Genomic DNA, 25,504 nt, shown 5'->3' with positions numbered 1-25,504 from the left:
GACTGTTTGTTGCGATGAACACTTACAGAACTCAAACTGATTAAACTGGTAAAGTTCACGTTGTCTAATTGACAGGAAGAGGCGCAGCTTCTGAACACACAAGACAGGAAACGGCCCCGGGCTATTAGGGGCCCCCGGGGGCTGACAAACTTAGATTACATCCACACTACTCTGTCCAGATGAGCGTTGTTGCACCGTATCAGAAACGATCTGCATCCATACTAACACACCTAAAAACACACACCTGCATGACCATATAGGGACACTGCGCATGTGCGAGCCGGTGTAAACAGGAAGCAGATTGTCTACTCTCAGTTGTGCTCAGCTGAGTAGTTGCAGAAAATATTTAAAACGAGGAGAAAGACGGTTATAGCGTTAACATGAAGAACTTCACTGCACTGACGCTTGTAATTCATCATCCATGTTGCTTTCACCACTGGTAGCCGAGGCTGATGAGAGCCAATCAGGGAGCAACCAGGTGCGTCTACCTCATCGTTTCCAAAACGCTCCGTTTTCGGGCTCTAAAACTCTAAAAGTATAATCATCGGGAGGCGAAAACGTAGCTTTAACTCCACAGCAAATTCTCAAACTGCTGCTCCCCATTAAACAACGTGTGGACGGTTTGCAATGACATGTCAGTGGGAAACCTCCTTGAAGGGGCCCCTTTCAGTGATTAGTCGTTAGGTACGTCCGTTCACAGCTCATCAACGCCTCTGTCTGAACGTGTATCTGCTGTCTCTAGATTTGTTGCTAACACTTTTATGAAAAATAGCTAAATGTTTTTAAAAGTCAACAAATCTAGCGAGAAAAACAAGCTGCTAACACGGCTCAGTAGGAAACCCCCTTCAAAGGGGCTTTACGTATGACAATGTTAAATTATTTATTATGTTTTATTGTTCTTTATAATCTATATTTTGAAAATTCTACTGATTTGGAATAAATTTCAATTTTGTGCATTTTTTTGTTGTTGTCAGATTATTTATTAAATAATGGTGATGGACGGTGATTGGAGGCCTCCTGGCAGTTTTTTTGCAGAGGGCCCCTAGAATCACCACAGAACACAAAGTGGAGACAAACATTCAAAAACCTGAATTAAATATAAAGTAAATAATAAAGAAACGACACTGTGCGGACATCACGGCTGTGTTCTGTATACTGAAGCAGCAGTGATGTGATGATGCTGATTTTTCCCTTCAGATGATTTGCCAAAGAAGAAACCTCCTCTGCTATATAAACCATCCAACCCTGACACCCTGGCCTACCTGGACTTCAGCGTCTCCACCACTGGCATGCTCGCTGGAGTCAAGGTGAACACACACACACACATGACATCTCAGTGTTTACACAACCTGGATGAAGCACATTTTTAGCAGCGTATCTCTAGAATTGCTGGTGTCGGTCTGTGAGTCAGTGTAACAAGTCCATGGTCTCAGGAGGAATAATCTAAAAGACTTTGGTGACCTTTGGCTTATCATCTGGTGTCATCAGGTCAAAATATCTTCTTTTTTTTTCAAATCTGTGTTAAAACATCATTCGGAAGTGACAAAATCCACAGTCGTGGTTTTGTGTTTAGTCCTAAATTTATCTGAATCTGAGGCTTCAGCAGCCTGACTCTGTTAATCCTTTAGTTACTGTTGAGTAAAAATCTGTGTAAAATCCCCACAGACTGGTTGAGCTGAGTGAAGGAACAGTAACAAAAAGAGGGAATTTTCTGCTAAAAAGGCTCCAACTTTGGAAGATGTTCTAATGCAGAAGCCTCATAATAACTTCAGATAAACTTTGAGCTATAATAAATTTTGTCTCCCATCACTTACACTGAAGGTTCATTCATATGGGAACAGTAGGAATGATTACAGCAAACAAAACCTGAATCAGAATCAGATTGATCAGGTTTATTGCAGAGTAGGTTTCCCAACATGGGAGGAATTTGTTTTTCATATGAACTAAGATAAAACAAACACGTACTGCAGGAGAGATCAGTTAAATATAACATTTGACAATGAAGTAAAATGAAATATTTACAATAAAGATGTGAAAAAAATTTTCTAGAAAAATATAAGAGTTAATATAAGAAATATAAGAGTTCCTAAACTCATCAGAGATGAGACTTAAAACTCTTAAGCTGAGTTCAGCCACTGACTTTTACTGTTGAGTCAATCAAAACAAACCCAGTATTAACACTGATACAACCCATTATCCAGTACTTGACCCAAGTTTGTTTGTCTCAGGTTTCACTTGTTAACAAACTACAAATAACACAACTAAAGTAACTGATTTATTCAATGAAACGGTGGCTGATGGAGGATAAACTCTTTTTTTTAGGTTAATCCTCAGGCACAACTTGACTTTTTTTGGCTGCAGTATTAATAAGAAGCTGTCTCTCAGGACTGTGTGTGTGTATATGTAGGTGTGTAATGACCATTACAGCAGTTGTTGTACAATGTGGTTGTAAATGACACTGATTGGGTCGTTAGTGGCTCTGCATTTTGACCATAAACACTGATTAAAGGTCAAAATCTCAGCGCTACATCACTGTAATTGCACCATCATCATCGCGAGCAATAACATGTTTATTCAGTCAAACGCTTCATTCAACAGTGTGAGAGCCACTGAGCGGTGGAGGCTGAGAGTCTGAGTGTTGGAGGTGTGGAAATAGATGGTGGTGACATTTTAAAGATTGAAGCAGCTATTGATTCCTGCTGCAGTAAAACAAACCTGCATCCTGCACTCAGCTCATTGTTTCTCTGCCACTATTCATCTGGTACAACAGAGTGTGTGTGTGTGTGTGTGTGTGTGTGTGTGTGTGTGTGTGTGTGTGTGTGTGTTTGAATCCACTGAAGCTTCTCTTAAACAAGACCTTTTCTTGTTTCTGGTCTCAGATCCTTTCGTGTTACAGATGCTCACAGAGAGCAGATAGAGAAGTTTCATCTGCTCCCAGACAATAAAAAGAAACACCAGCAGTATAAGAAATTATTTTATAAGCATGTTTTTAAGATACAATTTAAAATATGTGTTAGAAAACCAAATTAACGCTCCAAATGCCAGTTATTCTCCCAAAAATGGTGAATAGGCTGCACTTATCAAGCTCTTTCTAGTCTTATCGACAAACTGGAGAGTGGAGCCGGGAATTGAACCATCAACCCTCTGATTAGTGGACAGCCTGCTCCACCTCCTGAGCCACAGGTTGAGAAAAGGTTGCATCTCTGACATTAAACTTAAATCGTGTCTTGAATGAGACATCTCACTTTCCTCCCAGTTTTAAAGGATGAAGCCAGATCAGGGTCTTGGGTCTAACCTCCTGTCAGGGCCGTCGTCTCCGCGCTGTGTTCGAACTCTCGGGCAGGATGACACTTCACCAGTCATCAGTGACCTGAGATAACGGTGCACACCAGAGAAGACTGAAGATAATTACAGATCTGTCATCGGAGGAGAGGTGTTGCTTTATTCTACAGGAGGGAACCTTTCTTCTCCTCCTGTCGAGATAAAAGAGCCTCACTGTCGTTGTTTTGGTTGTTTTTTATGGGAGGATTTAGATTTGTTCATGGACTGTAAACTCTGTAATTAGTTACTTTAATTGTTCGTCACTCAGTCTGTAGTCAGCCATAGTTGAATGAGCAAAATATCCAGAAATCTGCACTTTTTATATAATTTGCTCCAAACTCGGTGGAGGGATGGGGCAGGTCCAGGGACCAAACCCAGCACATTTTGGTTTTAGTCCAGTTAAAGTGTTTTTTTCTTGCCTTTCCTTAACATCATGAGAAAGGTTTTTTCTAAAAAAAGCATGTTCATCAATTTCTCTGGAAATGATGTTTGGATCTCGATGGTTGGACTCGTCATGTCTCAGATATAAAGGCCCACTGAGCCATGAGTACTGAGAGCATCACTGCTACTGATCTGTGACACCGTTCACCTCCCATGGCCACATTTTGCACCTGCTGTAGGGTCCAAACATGTTAACAAGTGACTGATCTCAGATGTCTTTGCTCAGCAGACACCTGCTCATCATAAAACTTAATATAATAAACAAAATATTTCCTCGGACAAGTTTAGCACCGTCACCGACTGTTGATGTCGTCATTTAGCATCGTAAAACGCCACAGAAGTCTTGTTAATGAACAACTTGGAGAAACACACTAATCAGCAGCACAGGAAAAGCAGGGCAGGAGGAAACAATGCCAGGGTATTTCCTCATGTGCTGCTAAATTACCCGTCCATTATATTTAATCACCGAGCTTAATGAGCAGATCAGTCAGTGCTGGAGTATTAACGCTACCACAGGCAGCGCCGGCGCCAAAGCACAAAAAGGCAGAAACAAGGTGGTTAATCCATCCGGTCAGCGTCCTGCGACCGCAGGGACGCCACGTCAGAGGTTTTGTTATGCTAATCCTGCCCGTGTGTTTAATATTTCTAGTTAACTAATCATTTTTAGCTCCACCGAAGCAGAAGGCTCTGAGTCCATCCTTCATAATTTCATTGTGTTTGTGAGTCTGGGTTTTCTGTTTCTCATTTGTGCTTGAAAAAGAAAAGGAATCATCACAAAAGTGAACCGACCAATGAGAAGACTCACAATGAACAGCTAATAAATTACCTTTTGTTTGTAGAAGTTGCACTGGGGAAAAAATGTAACAAACCTTTTCTCTGTGTGTGTGTGTGTGTGTGTGTGTGTGTGTGTGTGTGTGTGTGTGTGTGTGTGTGTGTGTGTGTGTGTGTGTGTGTGTTGCAGATGTCTCACACAGCCACCAGTGCCTTCTGCCGCTCCATCAAGCTGCAGTGTGAGCTTTATCCGTCCAGAGAGGTCGCCATCTGCCTGGACCCGTACTGCGGTCTGGGCTTCGTCCTCTGGTGCCTTTGCAGGTTAGACACACACACACACACACACACACACACACACACACATATAAAATTAATGCAACAGTGTGAGAATCCAGCATCTTAAAGAACTAGTTTTAACTTGACCGTTCCCCTTTCACATGTGCCCAGTTACAAAGAAAACTAATATATTTCAGGTTAACCTCCTAATACCATCTCCCATACACAAATGTAGTGTATGTGCATACACTGAATTTCCATAAATGAAATATATCAAATAAAAACACACACAACAACATGTTATACCATATAAAAATTCAACATATAGATATTTTAAATATGTGTACATATAATAAATTTACAATGGATATTTCATATATGTTATAATCATATATCTTCATATATCCAGAGGATGTATTTATATATATTATATACAGTATATGACATATATGGCAGCATCACACACATACTGTATATTTCTGTTTGGTGTAGAAAGTCAGATTATCTATGTTAAAAGACTAAACACTCATTCATCCTGCTTTTACTACTTAATTGAATTTTTCTCATTAATTAAAAAAGGTGGTTTGCCGTCCTATTTTTTTTTTTGTCAAGGTTCAGTTGTCGTCACGTGATGATGCAGTTTAAAAACACAGTCTCTTGTTGGTGCATTCAGGGACGGCTGGGATGTAAGTGCTGGCGGCCCACACTCACCCCTGGTCTGCTCTCTCTCTCTGCAGTGTGTACTCAGGTCACCAGTCCATCCTGATCCCTCCGTCCGAGCTGGAGGTGAACCCGGCTCTGTGGCTGTCTGCTGTCAGTCAGTACAAAGTCCGCGACACTTTCTGCTCCTACAGTGTCATGGAGCTCTGCACCAAAGGCCTGGGCCTGCAGACCGACTCACTCAAGGTAAGTTTGAGGGGGGGGTTGTGTGGTCGCTGTACATGTAATAATTTTAGCTAACAAGAAACCCTCTGAAGTGTTATTTGACATCATCTCACTCTCCGTCCTCCTTTAGTCTCGAGGCTTGGACTTGTCCCGGGTCAGGACCTGTGTGGTTGTAGCGGAGGAGCGTCCCAGGATAGCCCTGACGCAGTCCTTCTCCAAACTCTTCAAGGACCTGGGACTCCACCCTCGGGCCGTCAGCACTTCCTTCGGCTGCAGGGTCAACCTGGCGATCTGCCTGCAGGTCAGTCCTCCTGCTTTTCTCTGCTTCCATCTCACCTTCCTGCAGAGACTGAGGACATTTCTTGGCTGGAGCTGCTCTTGAATCTGTGCGTTCACCTTTGAGAAACCAGCTGCTTTTACTCTTAATGATGTGGGACACATCAGCTGATTGTTCAGTGGTGATTGTTAGAGGCTGAAGCCGAGCTTTTTGTTAGCAGAGGTTTCATATTTTGATAAATATCTGATGATCTCAAAGGTAATGACAGTAAAGCACATTAGCTCTGTTACACTTTGGTAAAGACAACAGAAACTCCACTGACCTGTAGAGCCGAGTCAGCTTTGTCTCTGAGCTACAAGCAGGTGTTTGCTCTCTGATCCAGAGTCAGTTGAACTGATGATAGATGCACTAGGTCTTTGTGCAAATACAGGAAGTGGAGGCAGATGCTAAATTAGCTGTAAACCATCCTACAAACTCCAGAACTGGTGCATTCACATGTTGTGTGTAGAGGTTTGTTTGATGTCGGAGATATTGGACGGCGCGCAGCACAGTGTTGCTAGCTCCAGTAATTATCGTTCGAATTATTGGGTCCCTTGGGTCTCTTTAATCCTGTAAAGAGAAGGTCCAGACCTCGTCTATTTGAAAAGTGCCTTGAGATCATTTCTGTTGTGAATTGACGTTGTATAAATACAACTAAAAACTGAAACTGAAATTGAAAAATTAAATTGTATTTGTTTTAAAATTTTGCAGCTTTAAGATGTAAGAGCAGTTATTCTAAAAACCCATTTTTAATCATCGCAGTATGTTATAAAGTTATAAAGCTCGGTCAGAAGATGCAATATGTCTAAAGACAGGTTTTGGATTCAATGAAGGTCTTTTTTCCATTTTGATGGAAGCTAACAGTTCCCACCTGCTTCCAGTCTCTGTGCTAAGCTAGGTTAAACATGTCCTGGACCTCTCTCTCTGTAGTGGACGCAAAGAGAAGAAACTGATGTCAATTTTATTTTTCACCTTCATCTGATTGTGGGTACGACGGCGGTCAAGCGTCGTCCACAGTGGAAGTTGCAGTATTTTCCAAACAGCTCAGTTTTTGGAAGTGTTTGCGTTGTTCTGGATCTGACAGAAACGAGGGAAACACTTAGAGCACATGCAGAGAGCGGAGAGTTCAGGGAGGAAAGTCTTGGTGCTTTCAACCTCTAATTGGTTTTCACACTCTACAGTTTGGAGTCTGCAGGTTGGTTCGTCCGTCTGCAGCTCTGGTTGTTCTACATTGAAATTTTACAACCTTGTTAATCAGCTGAACGATTTTCACAACTGCTGGGCTCTTTAATGGCTCTGAAGTGCAAAAAAAAAACATTAATGACCTTTTTCAGTTATTGAGTTATTTGCAGATATGAGGGACCACAGAGAGAGAACAGCCTCAGTTAGAAGAACCCACCCTCATCTCTTTGGTCTTTTCTCATCCAGACAAACCAGTTCCTGAGACATCCAGCCGTCTCTGTGTGTCTCTCAGGTTCAGCGTCATCCTTCCATTTCAAGCTGATCATTGTTCTTACATTTCTGCTACGGTTTTCAGCCTCCACTGGTTTTTCCCCAGGTCCATTTTAAAACGTTTTATCTTTCTGCTAAAACCCAGAGAAAAGTTTGAAGAGGAATAAAAGGATTATTTTGCATCCAGAGGATCCAATTAAAGTTATTGTCTGAGTTTCTATTTAATTTAAATATTACTGATTGTTTTACAGACATTAATGTTGAGATGCAGTGAAAATCAAAGCCTTTATAAAGACATTCTGCAGAGAGATTTTTAATTCTTTCTGTTTAAATCTGTTTGTATGTTGAGCAGCAGCTCCAACTGCATGAACCTGAATCAGTTTACACTGATGCTCCTGTAAAGAAACTAATACAGACAGTATGATCAATAATTGTACTGCAGCCTGAATTAACCAATCACTGTCCAGTTAATGACCAAACTAACATTTGGCTGAAAAATCTTCTTGCGTTCTGATTGCTTGTTTTTGTTTCTTTGAGTTTTCCATCTTGATGTTTTTTTCCCTCCCTCTTCCTTCCTTGTTTTATGCATAACTCCACCCACATGTCTCATACTTGGTTTTGTCTCCGCCCTCCTTCCTTCCTTCCTCCTCTTTTTTCCCCTTTATTGTCCTCCTCCATCCTTCTTTGCTGCTGTAGCCTCACAGGCTGGGAAAGCTTGCTGACCAGGTAGGGAACCACCATCAACCCCCTCCCTGAACCACCACCACCACCACCACCACACCCCACTGCTTGTCAGCACATCACTCATCAGCTGGCTTTAGACTGAAGTTCCAGGAAAGGGGGAGAATATTGAACCGTATACGCAGTGTGTTCAAAATGTTTTGTCTACATTAAGAAAAACCTGCAGCAGGTTTTTTTTTTTTTTTTTTTTTAAACAAAGGAATCATCCGATGGCTCCTCGTGTTTCACACCTTGGATTCAGCCTTCGGCTCAGGTTTTCGTTCTCTGCAGCAGCTCAGTCTGCTGATCAGTTCAAAACCATGTCCAGTTTAGTACGGTGGCCCAGAGGGCTCAACAAACTGCAACTCAAGGAAACACGTGCAAACAGACAAAACACAAACAAATTCAGAAATCTGCTTCATCAGTTTCCTAAATACATGTTCAGCAAATACTCACAGCTCTACCAAGTACACAACTGTGCTGCAGGCACTCACAACACAACAGAAGTGTTTCCACTAAACACTTCTGTTGTTTTGTCAAATTGTTGTGTTTTGTCTGTTTGCATGTGTTTTAAGTTGCAGCGCATTGAGCCCTCAGGGCCACCGTAGTTGAGACAAACTGAAAAAGGTTTTGTAAGTTGATTGACAGAACTTTTCGAGGTTGCACCAGGGGCTTGGGACTGACAGATAAATTGACAATGAAAATAATCACCAGCCTCATTTGTCAACATGCTATGAAACATTGTGTCCAGGAATGTGAATTTCGGAGGATCCAGACCTTGAGTCTTGCTCCCAGTCTCTCCTAGCAAAACCAGATTTTCCCAGAAAAGTCATTAAATCCATGTCAGACACTGATCCAGGGTCTGCTGTAGCATGTACAGCTACCTGCCATCTTGTGCTCTGGGTGTGTGGGCGTCCGACTCCCAGCATGCCTCTGATGTGTGTCCGGTAGGTGGTGGGCTTTGTTTTTTATCCCAAATCACCTCAGAGAGAGAAGAGAGGGGGATGGTGGAGGAAGAGAGAGGTTGGAAATGGCGGGGGGGTTCTTTATCTCTTCCCTTTTCTCCATCTTTGTTTTTCTTCAGTTTTCACTCTCACTCACAATCAGTAAAATATTCAACTTATAACTAATGAGGAGATTTTTTATTTCAGGGCAGATGTGTAACGCTTTACCATTGAGAGTTGTACCAGATTTTAAACTACGTCATCACCACCCCTGTCCTCCATCTTTCTTTTCCCTGGTTTGGTTTCACTCTTCCCTCTGTTCTTTCCTCTAAACAACAATTTCATTATTTGCATGTCAGTGTCAAGAAGAACCTGATTTTAGGACGTCTGTTAATTTGGGATTTTTTTTTTTTATTTAATTTTGAATCAGTGTTTTTTTCGTTGTTTTTTTTTGCTGATTTCCTTCATAAATCATCCACCACTGCTGTCACTCGACATCATTTTGTGATGAATGTTGTAGAGGAGCTGTGGGTTCCCATCATCACTCTCAAACCCCAAAGCTTTTCCCTCTGCTGTGAAGGGAAAGCTTGTCTCTGTGAGTACTAACGCACGAGCAGCAGTATCCACCACGGCCTGGTAGGATTAGAAGTAGCTGTAGCGGTAGATGTTTTTGTGATGCAGTTGTGTAATTGTAGTAGTTACATAAAAGGACACTGTGGCGTGACCCTGCAGTGTTAACTCTGCTGTCGTTGGTGTTTCTCAGGGCACCTCAGGACCCGACCCCACGACTGTGTACGTTGATATGAGAGCGCTGCGGCACGACAGGTGAGTCAAACAAAGCAGAACTGTCTTAAAGGTCCCACATTGTAGAAAAGTATATATTTCTAAGTTTTTTTAATGATAAAAGCAGGTCTAGGTTCTATATTAATACTGTGAAAGTATCAAAGCCTCAGTCCACAGAGAAATGCACACAGCCTGTATTCAGAAACTGAGCCTTAAAACCAGCCGTCAGGACTTCTGGAACTTTGTGATGTCACAACAAAGCAGTAACTGCCCCAAGCCCTGCCCACCTGGACCCACCATCCAACCTTGCAGGATTTGGTTTCTTTGAATGTTTACTTGAAATCTGCTATATTTTTATTTAAATACTTCAGATCCTCTCCTCTGATTGGCTGACTGACCTGTTGTTACTAGAGCTCCAGAGAGAAGCCTGAGAGAGGAGATGTAAAACTACACGGAGATGGTTTTTGGTTCTTATGAATATCAGCACTTGAAATAAAACACAGAAGTGTAAAATATGGGACCTTTAAGGCAAAAAGTTTTTTTTCAAACTAATTTTTGAGATTTTACGCGATTTTGCCTCCAGAATAAACTAAAGTTTTCTGTAAAGATTCTTATTCTAATGCGAGACTAGTTCCACAGCTGAGAACCATCACTTTTCAGGCATGTCAGCTTGACGGCCCGGCTGTCACCCTCACTGCCTCGAAAACACTTCCAGTCTCTGAGAGAGATGCACTTTAAAAGCCCATCAAACCCAGTCTGAGTCACATTTCACGCTGGGTGACACCGCAAATAGCAATTCAGGATTCTCTAGGATTTGTTTTGGAGAGAAGTCTGACTCCATGAAGCGACCACAGGTTTAAAAATCGCCGCGATGTTAGTGTCAGTGGTCAGAGATGGTCAACATCACCAGCGACTACAATGTATTCAAACATCCCCTGACAGGGTGGTCCGGTGGGATTTAAGGAGCAATGCTGAGACCAGCCTCAGCTCAGCCAGACACCAGCTCCCAAACTGTAAAATGTAAATGTAATCACGTCTGGAGCTGCTGCCACCAGCCCTGAAAGTTTCCCAGTGTGTCGGGGGAAACTTCAGCTTTCTGTTCCAGCCGATCATTATGTTGCTCAGCCGGCGTCTGCGACCGCTCCGCTGTCATTTCCCTCCAGAGAAGTCAGAGTGCATGAAGCGGCGAGGCCGTCCAGTCCTGCTGTGCATAAATATAACATGATTACATGTAATCACTGCAGATTGAAGGAGGCCTGCTCGTACCAGAGATGCTCAGAGTTTCTCATTTATAATCTGACCGACCACTTCTGTCAGTTTCCGTCGGGGATCAATAATTTTATTTTTACTTTAGTGGTCAAAACAAAAGTATAATTACTGTTATTCCCCAGTGGCCTTTGTTACTTCATTTGAAATGACTTGTTTGAAGATTGAAAATACAGCAACAGAGATTCCACTGAATCTGAAACGTCCAGGTTTGTTCCCTGCAGCAGCTCCTCAGTAAAACCCTCCAAAGCTACAACTGGTTAAATATTAAAAACTTTATTCAGAGAGGAGAAAGAACAATTATTTAGCTAATTATCAGATATTACACATTTTCCAATTCATGTCCTTTTCTTACCTGGAGGAAAAATAAATAAATAAAATTTCATTTCAATAAGTACATTTCTTCTTCAACAATTATAATAATAAAATACATTTGATATTGTATTTACAGGTTCCCCATTGGAGTTTTTTTTTCACTTTTTATATTTTGTACATTTTTTAAAAATGTTTTCTACATTTTTATATTTATATATATATTTTTTTCTAACCTTTCAACTCTTTTGTTTTCTCTCCACAGGGTCAGACTAGTAGAGAGGGGGTCACCACACAGCCTGCCACTGATGGAGTCTGGGAAAGTGAGTTGAAATCTTTAAATCATTTAAATGTTGATGGAGATGTTTTTTTCCTCTGGTTCACTTTGCTCTTTCCTCTTTGAACAGATTCTACCCGGGGTCCGAATCATCATCGCCAACCCAGAGACCAAGGGACCAATGGGAGAGTCGCATCTGGGAGAGGTTTGTCTGAGATTTAATCACAAATCACTTTTCCCCAAATCAAGATAACGACAGAAAACTGTAACTCAGAAGCAAAAAATATACATTTATAATCTTACAATAAACAAATTAAGACAATAATTGATATTATTTGTGGGATTATACAATTAGTTGCTTGACAGAATTTTACATTTTAAATAATTTGATTGTCCATTAATCATTTTAAGCTGCTTTCAAGCTTCTTCAATGTTCCTGTGATTCATTAAAAACTAAACAAAATGAGCAACAGAAAGACAATTTTTCAGTGACATTTTATAGATGTAAGTGCCTCATAGATTAATTAAAAAACCTAATCAGTTGTTGCAGCAGTAGTTTTATTATCACCTCAGAATGGTCTTTGTGCTCCATGTGTTTCTTCTTCTGTGTTTGTAGATCTGGGTGCACAGCGGCCACAACGCCAGCGGCTACTTCACCGTCTACGGAGACGAGGCGCTGCAGTCCGACCACTTCAACTCCAGACTCAGCTTCGGTGACACACAGACCATCTGGGCTCGGACCGGATACCTGGGCTTCCTCCGCAGGACCGAACTCACCGACGCCAGCGGAGGTAAGGACGTGACCCAAAGGTGTGTGTGTGCGACTGATGGGGCCGACGCTGACCTGTAATGTTCTTGTATAACAGAGAGGAGGATGAAACGGTTTCAGGGCTGGTTTTAAATGCTGCAAACCTTGAAAGAATCCATAACATCATCATCTGTGATGCTCAAAACGCTGATGGAGAAGATTTTCCTATTTGACAAACACAAATCTGACAGAGTAAATTTGTCTTCAGTATAACTTTGGTATAAAACTTTGGTATGAATCTAAATTTGTCAGGTTTTCTTCCTACGACTTTAACAGATGTTCGTCACTGTGAGAATTTCCAAACCACATGAAGTAATTAACACGTTTGAGGTTCCAGAAAACAAACAGAAACTGTGGCTCATTTACCTGTGAACGTGTCCAGAGGTGGTGACGGCTTCATCAGCCTCAGTCTAAAGACGCCTGTAATCAAACTGCGTCTTTAACTGTAATTAATATTTGACCTCAAACCAGAACAATTATTCTGTCATTTGATTGATGATTTATGAGTTGGTTTTATTCACCGAGTGGAATTTTAATTTTGTTGTAAACTTCTGTGAGAAATGTCCTGAATCAGAAGCAAGAAAACCTCTAATATTTTGAAAACATTTCTCAATAAAAAATAAAACATTATAATGAAGTTACACTGTGTGTGTGTGTGTGTGTGTGTGTGTGTGTGTGTGTGTGTGTGTGTGTGTGTGTGTGTGTGTGTGTGTGTGTGTGTGTGTATAGAGCGTCATGATGCCCTGTACGTGGTCGGTGCGCTGGAGGAGGCCATGGAGCTGAGAGGGATGCGTTACCACCCCATCGACATTGAGACCTCCGTCATCAGGACGCACAAGAGCATCACAGAGTGGTGAGGAATAATATCATAAGCTTTAAAAACACAGTGACAATGTGCTTAACAAGACAAGATAAAGGTGAGGTCAAAAAAAGATAAAATAAAAAAAGTTTTAAGTTTTTACAGCATTGGGGAGGAGATAGAAGAAAATGTGAGGCGCAGTGAAAATGAGATTCTACAATGATTAAAATAAGAATCATCCGAATTACTCAATATAATAATAGATAACACTATTAAATATATATGTGTATTAGTTATCATCTGAACTACGTTTAATAAGACAAAGTCTAATAACAATCCAGCTTCTGTTAGCACCAACAAGCTTCCTTTAATTGGTGGCTGAGGGACTTTGCTTCCCTACAGCTTGTCTCCTCCAGTTTAACCAACAGAACCAGTTCTCATCTAATAACTGAAACTGACTCTTAGGTTTATGGAGCTTGTTGGCAGAGCTGGAAAGTGCGGTAGGAAACACCACGTTTACCATTCAGACTTAGTTCTTTGGTTTCTTATACTTTCCTGGAAATAACTACTTTTGTATTAATTGATTCTGAGACTTGAATTTTAGTTCATACTTTGCACCTACTTATAGACAAATTTCACATTTTTGTATTTTCAGCTGCAAAGGACCAGAAGAACTTTGGCTACTGAATCTTAGCAATCAGTTGTAATTAATTAGTTGGAAGTGCACCACTAGAACGCTCTATTAGTATAATTAAAAACTCTAATTAGCACCACATTACACAGTTCTTTACAGGAAACTTTGTAGGAAAATACTGGGGAATTATTGGACCAGTAAAATAAAGTTATAAAGCTGTGTTCAACTTCTTGGATTGCAGCAACAGACAGGAATATTCATGATGGCAGTACAGCTGAAATTATTAGTTAATTACTCATGATAATATGCAGCTATTTTCATTAATCAATTGTTAGTTTACAAACATGCTCTGATTTCAGCTTCTTAAATGAGGATTTGCTGTTTCTCTCTCTAAGATGAACTTCTTGGCTTTTAGAAATTTGTCGAACTTAACCAAACATCTGAAGACGTCGACATGAGGTTCAGATTAATCAATAATGAAAATAGCTGTTCTCCTGAATGGTACCTGTTACATTTAAAATGAGACTTCTAATCAATTGTTTTAGTGCTGATATTTTAAAAACCCAACCTCTGGACAGACCCATGCATGTGGTTTCGTCTTGTGCCTCCAGCGCGGTGTTCACATGGACCAACCTGCTGGTGGTGGTGGTGGAGCTGGACGGCTCGGAGCAGGAGGCCCTGGACCTGGTCCCCCTGGTAACCAATGTGGTGCTGGAGGAGCACTACCTGATCGTGGGCGTGGTGGTGGTCGTCGACATCGGGGTCATCCCCATCAACTCCCGTGGCGAGAAGCAGCGCATGCACCTGCGCGACGGCTTCCTGGCCGACCAGCTGGACCCCATCTACGTGGCTTACAATATGTAGCGACCCCCCCCTCCCCTGGTGGCCAACACGGAGGTGGATGAAGGATTATATAGGAAACTGCAAAGGCTGTCTGCTCCTGAGACTGAAAAGGAAAAAAAAGATGGAGTCCAAGGCTTCTGGCATAAGGGGAGGAAAAGGCGACTTTTTGCCCTGAATTTTGTCTCTCAGGCGGAACTTAATCCCAGGCTAAGTATCATGTGGTTATCTTTAGGCTAGGGTTAGCATTCAGGCCGTGGTTTGAGTTTGTAAAGGTGTGATTTGTACTCAGCCTGAGAAGAAGTGCAGCCACCTCCTTCCAGGGCAAGAAAGTAGTCCCCCATGTGTGCTGACTGTTTACAGACAAGTGGCAATCCTGAGGCAGAAATGGACAATCGTTGACGTAGCAAAGATTCTGGCTTTTAAAACTACATTTGGCTCATTCTATAGTTTCCGGTTAAGTTTTTTTGTTTGTTTGTTTGTTTGTTTTTAACATGTCCTCTAAAAAGTTTTGGCTATTTTTTGAAAAGGATATTTACACACAAAAAAAACAAACTGTGGCAAAAATGATATTTTACGTTTTTATGATATCAACCATTACAAAGTGTGAGATATGTTTTGATACGAAGGTCTGAGGGGGCAAATCGCAGCTGTCCTTCAATTTTATGATGAGGTACTAACCATTTGTTTCATGTTAGCTTGTTTGTTTGTTTTTTTTTTCCTCTTCTTTTTTGTAAGCCTAAGTGTTACATTTTTTTTTAATTCAACATTATTTCTGAACCGTCCGTCCCATCTCAGCGGGAAACCAGTGTGCTAATTTTCATAAACTAACAGCTGCAGCCTTTAACTCCGTTTATTTTTCCGTACAAACATGCTTCGACAGAAGCGGAACAATACATAAATTCATATCATGTAAGTATGTACAAAAAGAAACTGATTTAATTTATTTTGTTTCTCTTTTAGAAGTATATGACGAGACGTTCAAGAATGTTTTGCTCTTGAATATTTGCTAATATAAAAAAAAAAACAAAAAAGCATTGTATTATCATGAGTGAAACAGACTCACATCAAGCATATTAAAGAAAATAGAAATATATGATTAAAGCTTATATAAATAGTTGAGTTAAAGGATTCATCCCGGACAGAAGCAGTTTTACACGTGATGCTTTTTATCTGCTTGTTGGTCTGAAATGTTTAAGTCAGTGAAAAGGAAAATTATTAGAAGAACTGAAGAGTTTCATTCCTGCTTTAATATGAAGAGTTCTGTCCAGTTTGTGGCATAAAGATTAGTCATTTGTGCCTTAAGATTATAAAATATTCCCTAAAATTTCAAATTGGTGCACTGGATATTTCTATTCACTTCCCTCAGTTCATTCATTTACATAATAATAAACTAAAATGACATTATTTGCTCCCTCTGCTCTCTATTGTGGTAAGACTTTGTCTCACATAGCCAGAAAGTTTAAAAAAAGATGAAATTTCAGTTTATATGAAGTGATGAGATCTGTAATATTAGTTTTTTATTATTTAATTAAAAATCTGTAAAACAAAGAAATGTTTTTATAAAGTTTTGGTTTACAAAAAAAAAACTTACAGGAGCGATAAAATAAATGTTTGAAATACTATTTTCATCAGCCTTTATTATATTTCTGTTAATTAAAGCACCAACTTTTCCACCTCAAGGATTTACAGATTCACTTCACAAATTCCACGTTTAAGATTTTTAAACCCTTATTTCAAATTCAATGACACTGTTATTTAACAGCCACAATCCAAATTATATCATAGTATGTAAAACAATGTTAAATCCAGGTAAGGTGACTTTGATTTGAAGACACATTTTGTTAATTCTGAGGAACAGATTACATATTTCAAATAAATTAGTTACTGAATGTAAACAGCTAAATACATTTTGAGCAAACTTTTTGTAATTTGAGGTCACTTGACTAATTTAAGGGATCATTAACCAATGCTCTGTAACCTTACATCTATTGCTATAAAAGCACATTAACTGATTTAGGACTTTTGCTGACCTCTAGTGGTGACCAAGGGGACTTACAACAACATTGCCCTGAAAGAGGATCAGAACTTTTCCTTTATCACATTAATTAAGGAATAAATTAATCGAAAAACAGTCAGTTCTTATTTCTCTATCATTCTCTAAACTCCTGAGACTGGAATGAAACTCCTCAGCTAAATCAGACCGACAGCAGTACTGGACTTGTTTTTGTTTTTACCACCTCCGGCTGGGAAAAGGTGAATCCTCATCAACACCTTCGAGTGCCCCCGACATGGCAGGTAGGCGAGCAACCGCTTCTATTGTAAATATCAAGTGTCAGAGGTCCCTCATATTTTTTACATTGACAGATTAATCAGGGCTCATTACAGTGATGTCACGAGAGGTTTAAAGACTGAAACAGGAAGCAGAAGGTGAAAGCGTTTTACCTGAGACCCTTTAACTCATTACAGAGCTGTGGAGAGGTCTGTAAAACTTGATTCGAGGTTGATGCTTCTTGTCTTTGGCTTAGAATGTCCTAGTTTTAACATCAGGATTTTTTTTTTTTTTTAAGAAAAAGCACTTTCTTCACCGTTTGTTTCTCTTTCTTTTATCAGCAAAATGTTATGTCCCCTGGTATGTTTTTTTTTTTAAAGGTTTTAAAAATGTCTTATTTGAGTTGACATAAGTCTTTCAATTAAATAAATATTTCAACAATTTTGACAATAAAAAAAATAAGTTTTTGTCTTGTTTGCAAGTTTGGGAAATTACTTAATTATAACTATAACAGATTTGAAGAACCTCTTAAGGTCATCTATCTGTAGGTACAGCAGATTGTTATTGTTAAATATTAACTTGATACTTCATATTGCGCTCCTAAAATGTCCTCGATGGAAAATTTCCTGGGAATGTAGATGTAATTCAGAACATAACAAATTTATAGATTAGAGAGCTAGTTTGTTAAAGCTAACGCTTTACTTTAAGTCCCTCAATTTACAAATATTTACTAGTGGTGTATAAACATTTAATAAATATCCCATAAAACGTGTACAACTGACGATATACAGTTGTAATAATGTAAAATATATCTTCACAGGAGACATTTTAATTGTTGACATATATTACTTATTAATAAACACTTAAAAATGTCATCTGCTTTCAACTATAAGTACTAACCTTATTATAGGGTGTCATAAAGCATTTATTAAATGCTTATGTAGTGCCTACATATGCTAAATAAGGGGACTTAAAGTTAGGTATTACCTGTTAAAATTTAGATTCAATTTTTTTATTATAATTTTTTTTAATTAGAGGTGAAACAATTAGTAAATGTATTAGTCGGTGAAAACTTTTTAGTAACTGATTTTGAGTCTGCAGTGTGTTCACACTGAAAAAAATTAAATGTACTTGAAAACTTAGAATGTGCAAACTAAAAAACACCCACGCTGAAACACATTAATTGGTTTGATTGAGAAAAAATAAAAATTGACCAACCATTATTTTCTAATTTATTAACTGTTGAGGTCAATTAATCAGGCGAAAATGCCAGGTCTACTCTGTGGTTCAAACTTCTCAAAGATTTGCTGCTTTTCTCTGCTTCATATGATAGTAAACGGAATATTTTTGACATTATTTTTTAGTGCGGTGTTCTTTATGGGATTTGTTGACAATAGGAAAAATACAGAATGATGCCAATCATATGCTCAGATTATCATCTTCGTCAATGGGATCAATATCACAATTAAGAGAATTGCCAACTTTTTAGTATTCATTAATATACTCAACACTAAAAGAAATAAGATTTTTAGCATTCAACAACTACAACTCCCATGAGGCTTTGACAGCACCCACAACAGCCGAGGTTGAGATGCAAGTTATATTTTTGTTTACCAAAATCAACCAATCATCAAATCACAAAAGAAAGAAATTCCATCTTACCTTTAGTGGTAACATTTCATGCAGATGGTTTCAGTTTTTCTTCATCCAGGTTTTGAGATTTGTCTCCGAGATTTAAAAACTTCATCTGTCTTTCCAGGAACAGTCTCCGAGTTACAGCTGTCAGCAGTTTTTAGAGGAACTACTGTATTTCTTTGATAGAAAACAGTTCCATTCATTCATCATTCAGAGTAACTGGAGTATTGATTCTGGAAAGAGATGGTGCTGTTAAATTTTTCAGGGTTTTTAGCACTGTAAAACATTTTTAAGGGCATCATAAAGAACGTGATGAATGAGACATGTACTTGTTTTTCTTGAGAGTTTAAATTGCCATCATGTAGTATATGTGGTATTTCATGTTTTACACCTTATTTTAATATGTGGTGAGTTTGTATGGTTGCTACATTGAATAGGTCTCTCTTGTTTTTTTTTAAATCTCAATGGGACTTCCTGGTAAAATAAAGTAAATTAACAAAATTACATTCAGCTAAACATCCCGGTCCTGCACAAATAAAACCAACTATCTGCATGAGTAGATATCGTATAAGGTAAGTAAGAAAATATGTTGTTATTCTGGTTGAAGAGACCCTGTAAGGTGTAAGGTGTAAGCACAGTAACAGTCATTTAAAATGTATAAAACAATTTTATAACAAAAACAACAAAAAATTGAACCACAGGAAACTGTTGATACATTTATTTCCTCCATGTTAGCACATAGAATATATTTATATACATATTGCTAGCTAAAGCATCAAAAAACAAAAAAAAAACAAAACAAAAACAAACAAAAAAAAAAAAGTCAGGAGCATAGAAAATGTTAAGCCACGATTAATAGTTTACATATGGACAGAACAGAAGAAAATGACCAACAGGAGGCGAGGACAAAGGAATCTTTAAACTGGTATTATTCCAGTTAAAAGTACATAAATACTCAACTAGTTTTCAACTAGTAACTCACACAGTATCATATACTTAAAATACTCTGGAATAAGAACAGCAGAAAGCCTGGTAATGGGCGACAACACAAAATTGATTCACTCAGTTTTTCAAGCTGACCTCTTCAAAGACGTGATTTAGCTCGACTGAAGTTCCAGGAAATTGAAAAAAAAAACCAAACATCATTGTCATATTGCATTTCTCTGAGGGAGTGCAAATATGTCTTCTTTACACGAGGGAAGAAATAAAAAAAAAAAAAAAGAAAGAAAGAAAGAAAAGGAACCGCAGATACACACACCTTTACTCATGCAGTTAAAAACCAGAGATACAAACTGGAATGACATCAATTTTTTTGTCCACAGGGGGGAAAAAAAGTTTTCACACTGAAACCTTTACGGCTGGATGGACGAATATAAAAACAGTCATTGAGAGAAGCAGCGGCCTCACAGGTCGTATGTATGTTATATAAAACGTGTCACCTTCAATAAGTGTCTCAGCTTGGAAGAACATGCATTTATTGGTTGGTTTTCAACAATATGTTAAAAAAACAACATTGAAATACTCGGATACATTGAAGGTGCAGTGTTTAAAATAAAAATAAAAAAAAAATGCTGAAATGACACAAAACTCAGAGCGTCATGGTAACAACAGAAGCCAGGGTTTATATGATAACAGTTGTACATTGTACAAAACTAGAACTAACAGTCATCCAGATCGCTGTGAACACAGATGGAAACGGCTGAAATCAAACATTTGTGAATTCATTTACAATGTACATATAATAATATGAAGGAGGAGATATTGACAGGACATTTTATTTACATGTAGTGCAATGATGATGATGATGAAAAAAAAAAAGCGTGTTTGAGCTTAAAGCCGGCAGAGAACTGTGATAAAAACACAAAGAGAGAACATGAGAGAACTCTGATTTTCCAGAGGTCAAATATCAATGTGAGCAAGAAACATAAATCATAAACTGCAGCGCACTGAGTAAGACGAGAGAAGTCAGACAGTGGCTGATCTGTACAGTAACATCTTACATTTTAAAGTGATACACTTAAACAGCTTTCAAAACAGAGACTCAGAGACGAGCGAGATGAAGTCTGGAACAACAGTTACCCTAAATTCCCCAACAGTAGACTGTTCTCAAACAATAACCATCATATTGTTTGTCATCATACGATAATAATATTCTCTATTTTTTTTTAATCATCATTTAACTCTACAAAAAGACCAAAACCAACAGGTATTGTGTGCGTCTACACCCTATATATCCTGTGCCATAGAGCTCCATTGTTTCCAAACACTATTAAAACACATCAGTGAGACACAGTGTTACATTAAGTGACATGTTCCTTCATCACCATGACAAACACACACTGTATTTTATTTAAACTCAACCCAACATACACCATCCTGCTTCCAGAAAGACTCCCCAGAGCACCAAGTGTACATTAATCCACCGCTAAAAATAGTCCCCAGCGCACACTATATATTTGTGCTTGGAGCTGAGTAACACACTGTTGGTTTGGGTCTTTTCAATGGATTTGTTGACAAAAAAAAAAAAAAAAACAAACCAGAATAACACCGTCCTCATCCTTAAAGCTGCTGTCAATGAAACTCAACATCATCCGCACATATTTCACAATAAAAGCCTTCCACATAAAGGGGGGAGATTATGACTGTAACCAAGCATCACACTTCATACTAGTCCAAAGCAGGTTTAGAGTCTGTAGTGTTTTCACACTGGAAAGGTGAGGAAATGAAATAAGTAAAAAAAAAAAAAAAAAACCAAAACAATGTGAGTACTTGACTACAGGGTTGAATGTTCATTGTTGAAAGTTAACAGGTGAAAAATCTAAAAACCTGCAACTAATGTAAAATAAGTTGAATAATAATTAGCATCTTGATTGGCTGAATCATGCAAATTAATGACTTAATTGAATAATAATTGATTTTCAATCAAAAATGTTTTCTTTTCTTTTCACTGTTTAACATCATTGTAAACTGAAAACACCTTTGGGAAACAAATAACAGTGATATCTGAGGCTATCACTCAACCAGTATTTGCATGTGCTCACTCTGGGAAAAGTGACCAAACTGTAATTTCACAATGTAATGCACAAAAGAAATGGAGGAGTTGGAAAAAATATGGATGATGGTGAAACAGCTTCAAGATAGAAAACAGAAAACACTGTGACATTTTTGATAAACAAACAAAACAAAACATTTTGCTGCCTTTTTAAGTTTATGTGGAAGCTGCATTATAAAGCCACAAGTGTGTTGATTTCTGATCGTTACTGCAGAAACAGTGCATCAACATTAGCATAGAGTACATACTGTATTCAGCTTGTATACTGTGTGTAACTGGAACCAGGCTAGCTACAGATAGATAACATAAAATTAAGTATTAAAACATTTTGTTTTGTGTTTGTGAAGTTTTTATTTGGCATTCTGAACTGTACTGGCTCATGTGTTGTATTTCCTGTTGGTACAGAATGAACAAGTAACTTGAACTGCATTGATACAAACATTGATATATAGCTCATGATGTAGTATGTGGTGTGTTGTCATAGGTATACCACAATAAACTAATAACCGAGTTTTCATTTACAGCTACAAGAGGCAACATAACAAACAAGATAAAATCTGGAGTATTAAAATAAAAGCCTGGCTCTCTCTTTAACTGGGGTGAATGAAGGCCCTGTCCACTATGTGAAAATTTATGGTATTTTATTTCCCACATTAACATAAGCAAAAACTGATGTGGGTTGAAAAAAAAAAACAACAACTAAACTAAATGAAAAAAAAACCTAACAAAAACAAAAACACACAACAGCGCATCTGTACAGAGTAACTGAATTATTTTCCTCCGTTCAGTCAGTCGTCATAACTGAGGAAACAGTTGACAAACTTTAAAAGTGTCACACTCACAGAAAATCAAAAATTGGCAATTTTATTGCCGCATTGGGGGAAAAAAAAAAAAAAAAAAAAAAAATCCAAGCACCATATGTATACACAATTGACACGCAACACCCAGCGCAAGGAAATCTATAGAAAAGATTCATTTGATCATTCACATTTGCATAATGTTTTATATTGGTCCATCCGTCGTCACTGCTTATTAGACACCAGGAGCTTCTGGTCTTTTTTATTTGTTTTTTTATTTTTTTTTATTTTACGGTAATGAATGAAAAAAGACAAACTATGAAACTATCAACATGCATGTAGCCTCACTGGGAGTAAGAGGATGAGAAAAGAAAATGAGAAAACAGGCACTGACCACCAACTACAGCATAAGCAGTGAAAGAGTCTCATAGCTAGTCACTTTAGGTTTAAAAAAAAAAAAAAAGAAAAGAGGACGAATTTCAAGTGTACATCACTAGAAAAACGACGACGCTCTGAAAAATATACATAATGTTGTTTTTAGCCTGTAGGAAAGCGAGGGAGGGAGGACTCAGCAGATCTTCTCAGGTAGGTTCAACAAAATGTCAGATTTTTTGGCAATATTACAAGCGTTCTGGGTTGTTAAGAAAATTAAATGTGCAAAAAAAAATAAAAAATAAAAAATAATAAAAAGTGGAAAAACTGTCAAATCATGGAACCTCTCTAAGATCCAGCTCAGGAAAGATTGCTTTACATTTCCCCAATTTAGAACCAAAAAAAAAAAATTTACGAATCTGATTTATAAAAATTTGTCTATTAAAAATGTGCATAATAACATTAATTATAATAATAATACATGGAAGATTTCTTTTGTCGGCGTCTTTTAAGGCCGAACTCGTGACCCTGTTCCCAATAAGTGACTTGAGGACAATAAGATTTTAGGTAGAAATGATAAAAGGTGCTATCCACCGCAATAGATTCATGAAAAAAAACAAAAAAACAAAAACAAAATACATTAACGTCTGTGAGCCACATTGTCCACTCTCCAATATCTTTTTTGTCGTTTTTTAAAATACGTTTTCTCTATGAAAGCAGAGTGAGTTCAATGCAGCGATAGTACGTACGGCATGTTCTCATTTTTTTCTTCTCATAAGATCGACTGTGTGTATTTGTTGCATTTACAGTAAGAAAAGTGAGTCTTTAAAAAATTCAGGTAATAAAATGTATTCAGTTAATGCTCATCTGTTACTACACACTTAAATAACACATTCTCTGACACAAGTTCAAAATTAGCACTTCAGTAAAGAAATTTTAAAAATAAGTCAAAAGAAACCACACACACAAAAAAAAAAATCATCCCATCACTCTGCATTCGAGCCATGCTCTCAAGCAACCTGATCACGATTCAGAGACAAAATAAACAAAATATAGAAAGAAAAATCAATACAATGGGTACATTAAATAATAAAAACAAAAAGGGAACGAATCGCTCTTTTCACGCAGAAAACATCGGGTCCACAAAGTTTTCAGGAAGGCAAGTTGAGAAGCAGGAGAGAGGGGGGGTGTGTGTCTGTGTGTGTTTATGTGTGTGTGTTGTAGACACTGACTGACAGGCGTAGGAGAGGGAAAGAGCCAATGGCGTGCTGTGTAGGGGTCAGAGAGGGCGGGGCCTGTTCATCTCTTCCTGCGGCAGGTTCGTTTGTGGTCGGCGTGCCAATGCTCCTGCTGACACTTGATGGAGCAGTACGAGGTGTTCCAGCAGCAGTGGTACATGGCCTCCTCCTCACAGTTATAACACTGAAAACAACACAAACACAGTCCGGTTACAACACAAAAACACACAGACACACACACAGACACACACACAGACACACACAGACACACACACAGACACACACACAGACACACACACAGACAGACAGACAGACAGACAGACACACACACACACACACACACACACAGACACACACTAAACTGGAACAACAGGTGACAAAATAAAAGTTACAGCAGAAGAAATTAAATTAGACAAACAGAAAATCAACACCACACTCTCGAAACAAGATCAAATAACATTTATATCAGTGAAACAGAAATCAGCCTGTTGTGTTTCTCAGCTGTTTATTATCAGATGTGTTTTTGCAGAACATTATGATGTCACAGTTAAATTGACCTTTGACATTTTGGATATAAAATCATCACTTCATTTTATTCTTATAAACATTAGCATTTTGTCTTAAGACGCGAGTGCGTTATGGCCAAAAATGTGTTTTGTGAGGTCACAGTGGCCTTGATCTTTGACCTTTAACCACCAAATTCTAATGAGTTCATCCTTGAGTCCAACTGGATGTTTGTGATAAATCTAAAGAAATTCCCTCAAGGTGTTCCTGGCCGTCCTGTTCTTGAGGATGACAACCTGCTGTCGCCAGCAGAGACATAAAAAGGCTGTTTGAGTGAATTCATTGGTCTTTGTTGATAACACGTTTTGCTGTGCAGCTGTGTTACTGCAGGAAATATAAATATTGAGAGGATTTCTCTACTGACAGACTCCATATTTAAAGTCTCAGATCTAGTTTCTGGAGTTTATTTAATGTAGTAGAACCTTCATGACTGAGTTTAAAAACCAAATAAAATACCTCAATTTTATTTTGTTCTGCTTGTGAGAGACATATTCAGTGTTATGATCCTTAAAAGAGCCCGATACAGGGTTTCTAAGGATGGTGTTGATTTCAATATGGAGGGTTTCAAAAAAATCTGTTAACAATATATCAACCAATAATCAATATTCAATGTTCAGGCAACGACCTCCGTTCTTATAAAGTGTAGGACAATGTTGACAGAGTCAACAGAGGAAACGTTAAGCTTTGCTGTTTGTTAAAATACATGTGGACTGTTACGGGCGGCTGATC

General features: G+C 38.4%; 3 protein-coding genes across 21 annotated transcripts in view; 1 reads left to right on the top strand and 2 right to left on the bottom strand.

The window, feature by feature from the left end:
• Positions 1–17,409, top strand: part of LOC139628672 (disco-interacting protein 2 homolog C) — a 190,542-nt gene extending 173,133 nt beyond the window's left edge. For 5 of the 7 annotated variants that reach the window (XM_071490602.1, XM_071490598.1, XM_071490597.1 and 2 more), the window contains 11 exons: positions 1,198–1,307; positions 4,724–4,854; positions 5,547–5,715; positions 5,825–5,995; positions 8,159–8,188; positions 9,890–9,951; positions 11,753–11,810; positions 11,895–11,969; positions 12,381–12,555; positions 13,302–13,425; positions 14,617–17,409. In XM_071490602.1, coding sequence (XP_071346703.1) covers positions 1,198–1,307; positions 4,724–4,854; positions 5,547–5,715; positions 5,825–5,995; positions 8,159–8,188; positions 9,890–9,951; positions 11,753–11,810; positions 11,895–11,969; positions 12,381–12,555; positions 13,302–13,425; positions 14,617–14,869 — 1,358 coding nt within the window. In that variant the 3' untranslated portion in view covers positions 14,870–17,409. The remainder of the gene's footprint in view (positions 1–1,197; positions 1,308–4,723; positions 4,855–5,546; positions 5,716–5,824; positions 5,996–8,158; positions 8,189–9,889; positions 9,952–11,752; positions 11,811–11,894; positions 11,970–12,380; positions 12,556–13,301; positions 13,426–14,616) is intronic. The other 2 variants (XM_071490600.1, XM_071490599.1) reach the window with 1 other exon arrangement.
• LOC139628679 (tripartite motif-containing protein 16-like) overlaps positions 1–25,504 on the bottom strand; it is a 276,374-nt gene that overhangs the window by 194,820 nt on the left and 56,050 nt on the right. The gene's annotated exons all lie outside the window — the stretch shown is intronic.
• zmynd11 (zinc finger, MYND-type containing 11) overlaps positions 19,456–25,504 on the bottom strand; it is a 31,160-nt gene continuing 25,111 nt past the window's right edge. For all 12 annotated transcript variants that reach the window (XM_071490617.1, XM_071490619.1, XM_071490616.1 and 9 more), the window contains one exon: positions 19,456–24,395. In XM_071490617.1, coding sequence (XP_071346718.1) covers positions 24,273–24,395 — 123 coding nt within the window. In that variant the 3' untranslated portion in view covers positions 19,456–24,272. The remainder of the gene's footprint in view (positions 24,396–25,504) is intronic.

The sequence above is a fragment of the Trachinotus anak genome, unplaced genomic scaffold, assembly GCF_046630095.1.
Source record: "Trachinotus anak isolate AG129_WGS33_773 ecotype Australia unplaced genomic scaffold, CSIRO_AGI_Tana_v1 ptg000012l, whole genome shotgun sequence".
In the NCBI taxonomy this organism is placed as follows: Eukaryota; Metazoa; Chordata; class Actinopteri; order Carangiformes; family Carangidae; genus Trachinotus; species Trachinotus anak.
Note: the sequence above shows the minus strand (reverse complement) of the source record. Positions and strands in the feature narration are given on the sequence as shown.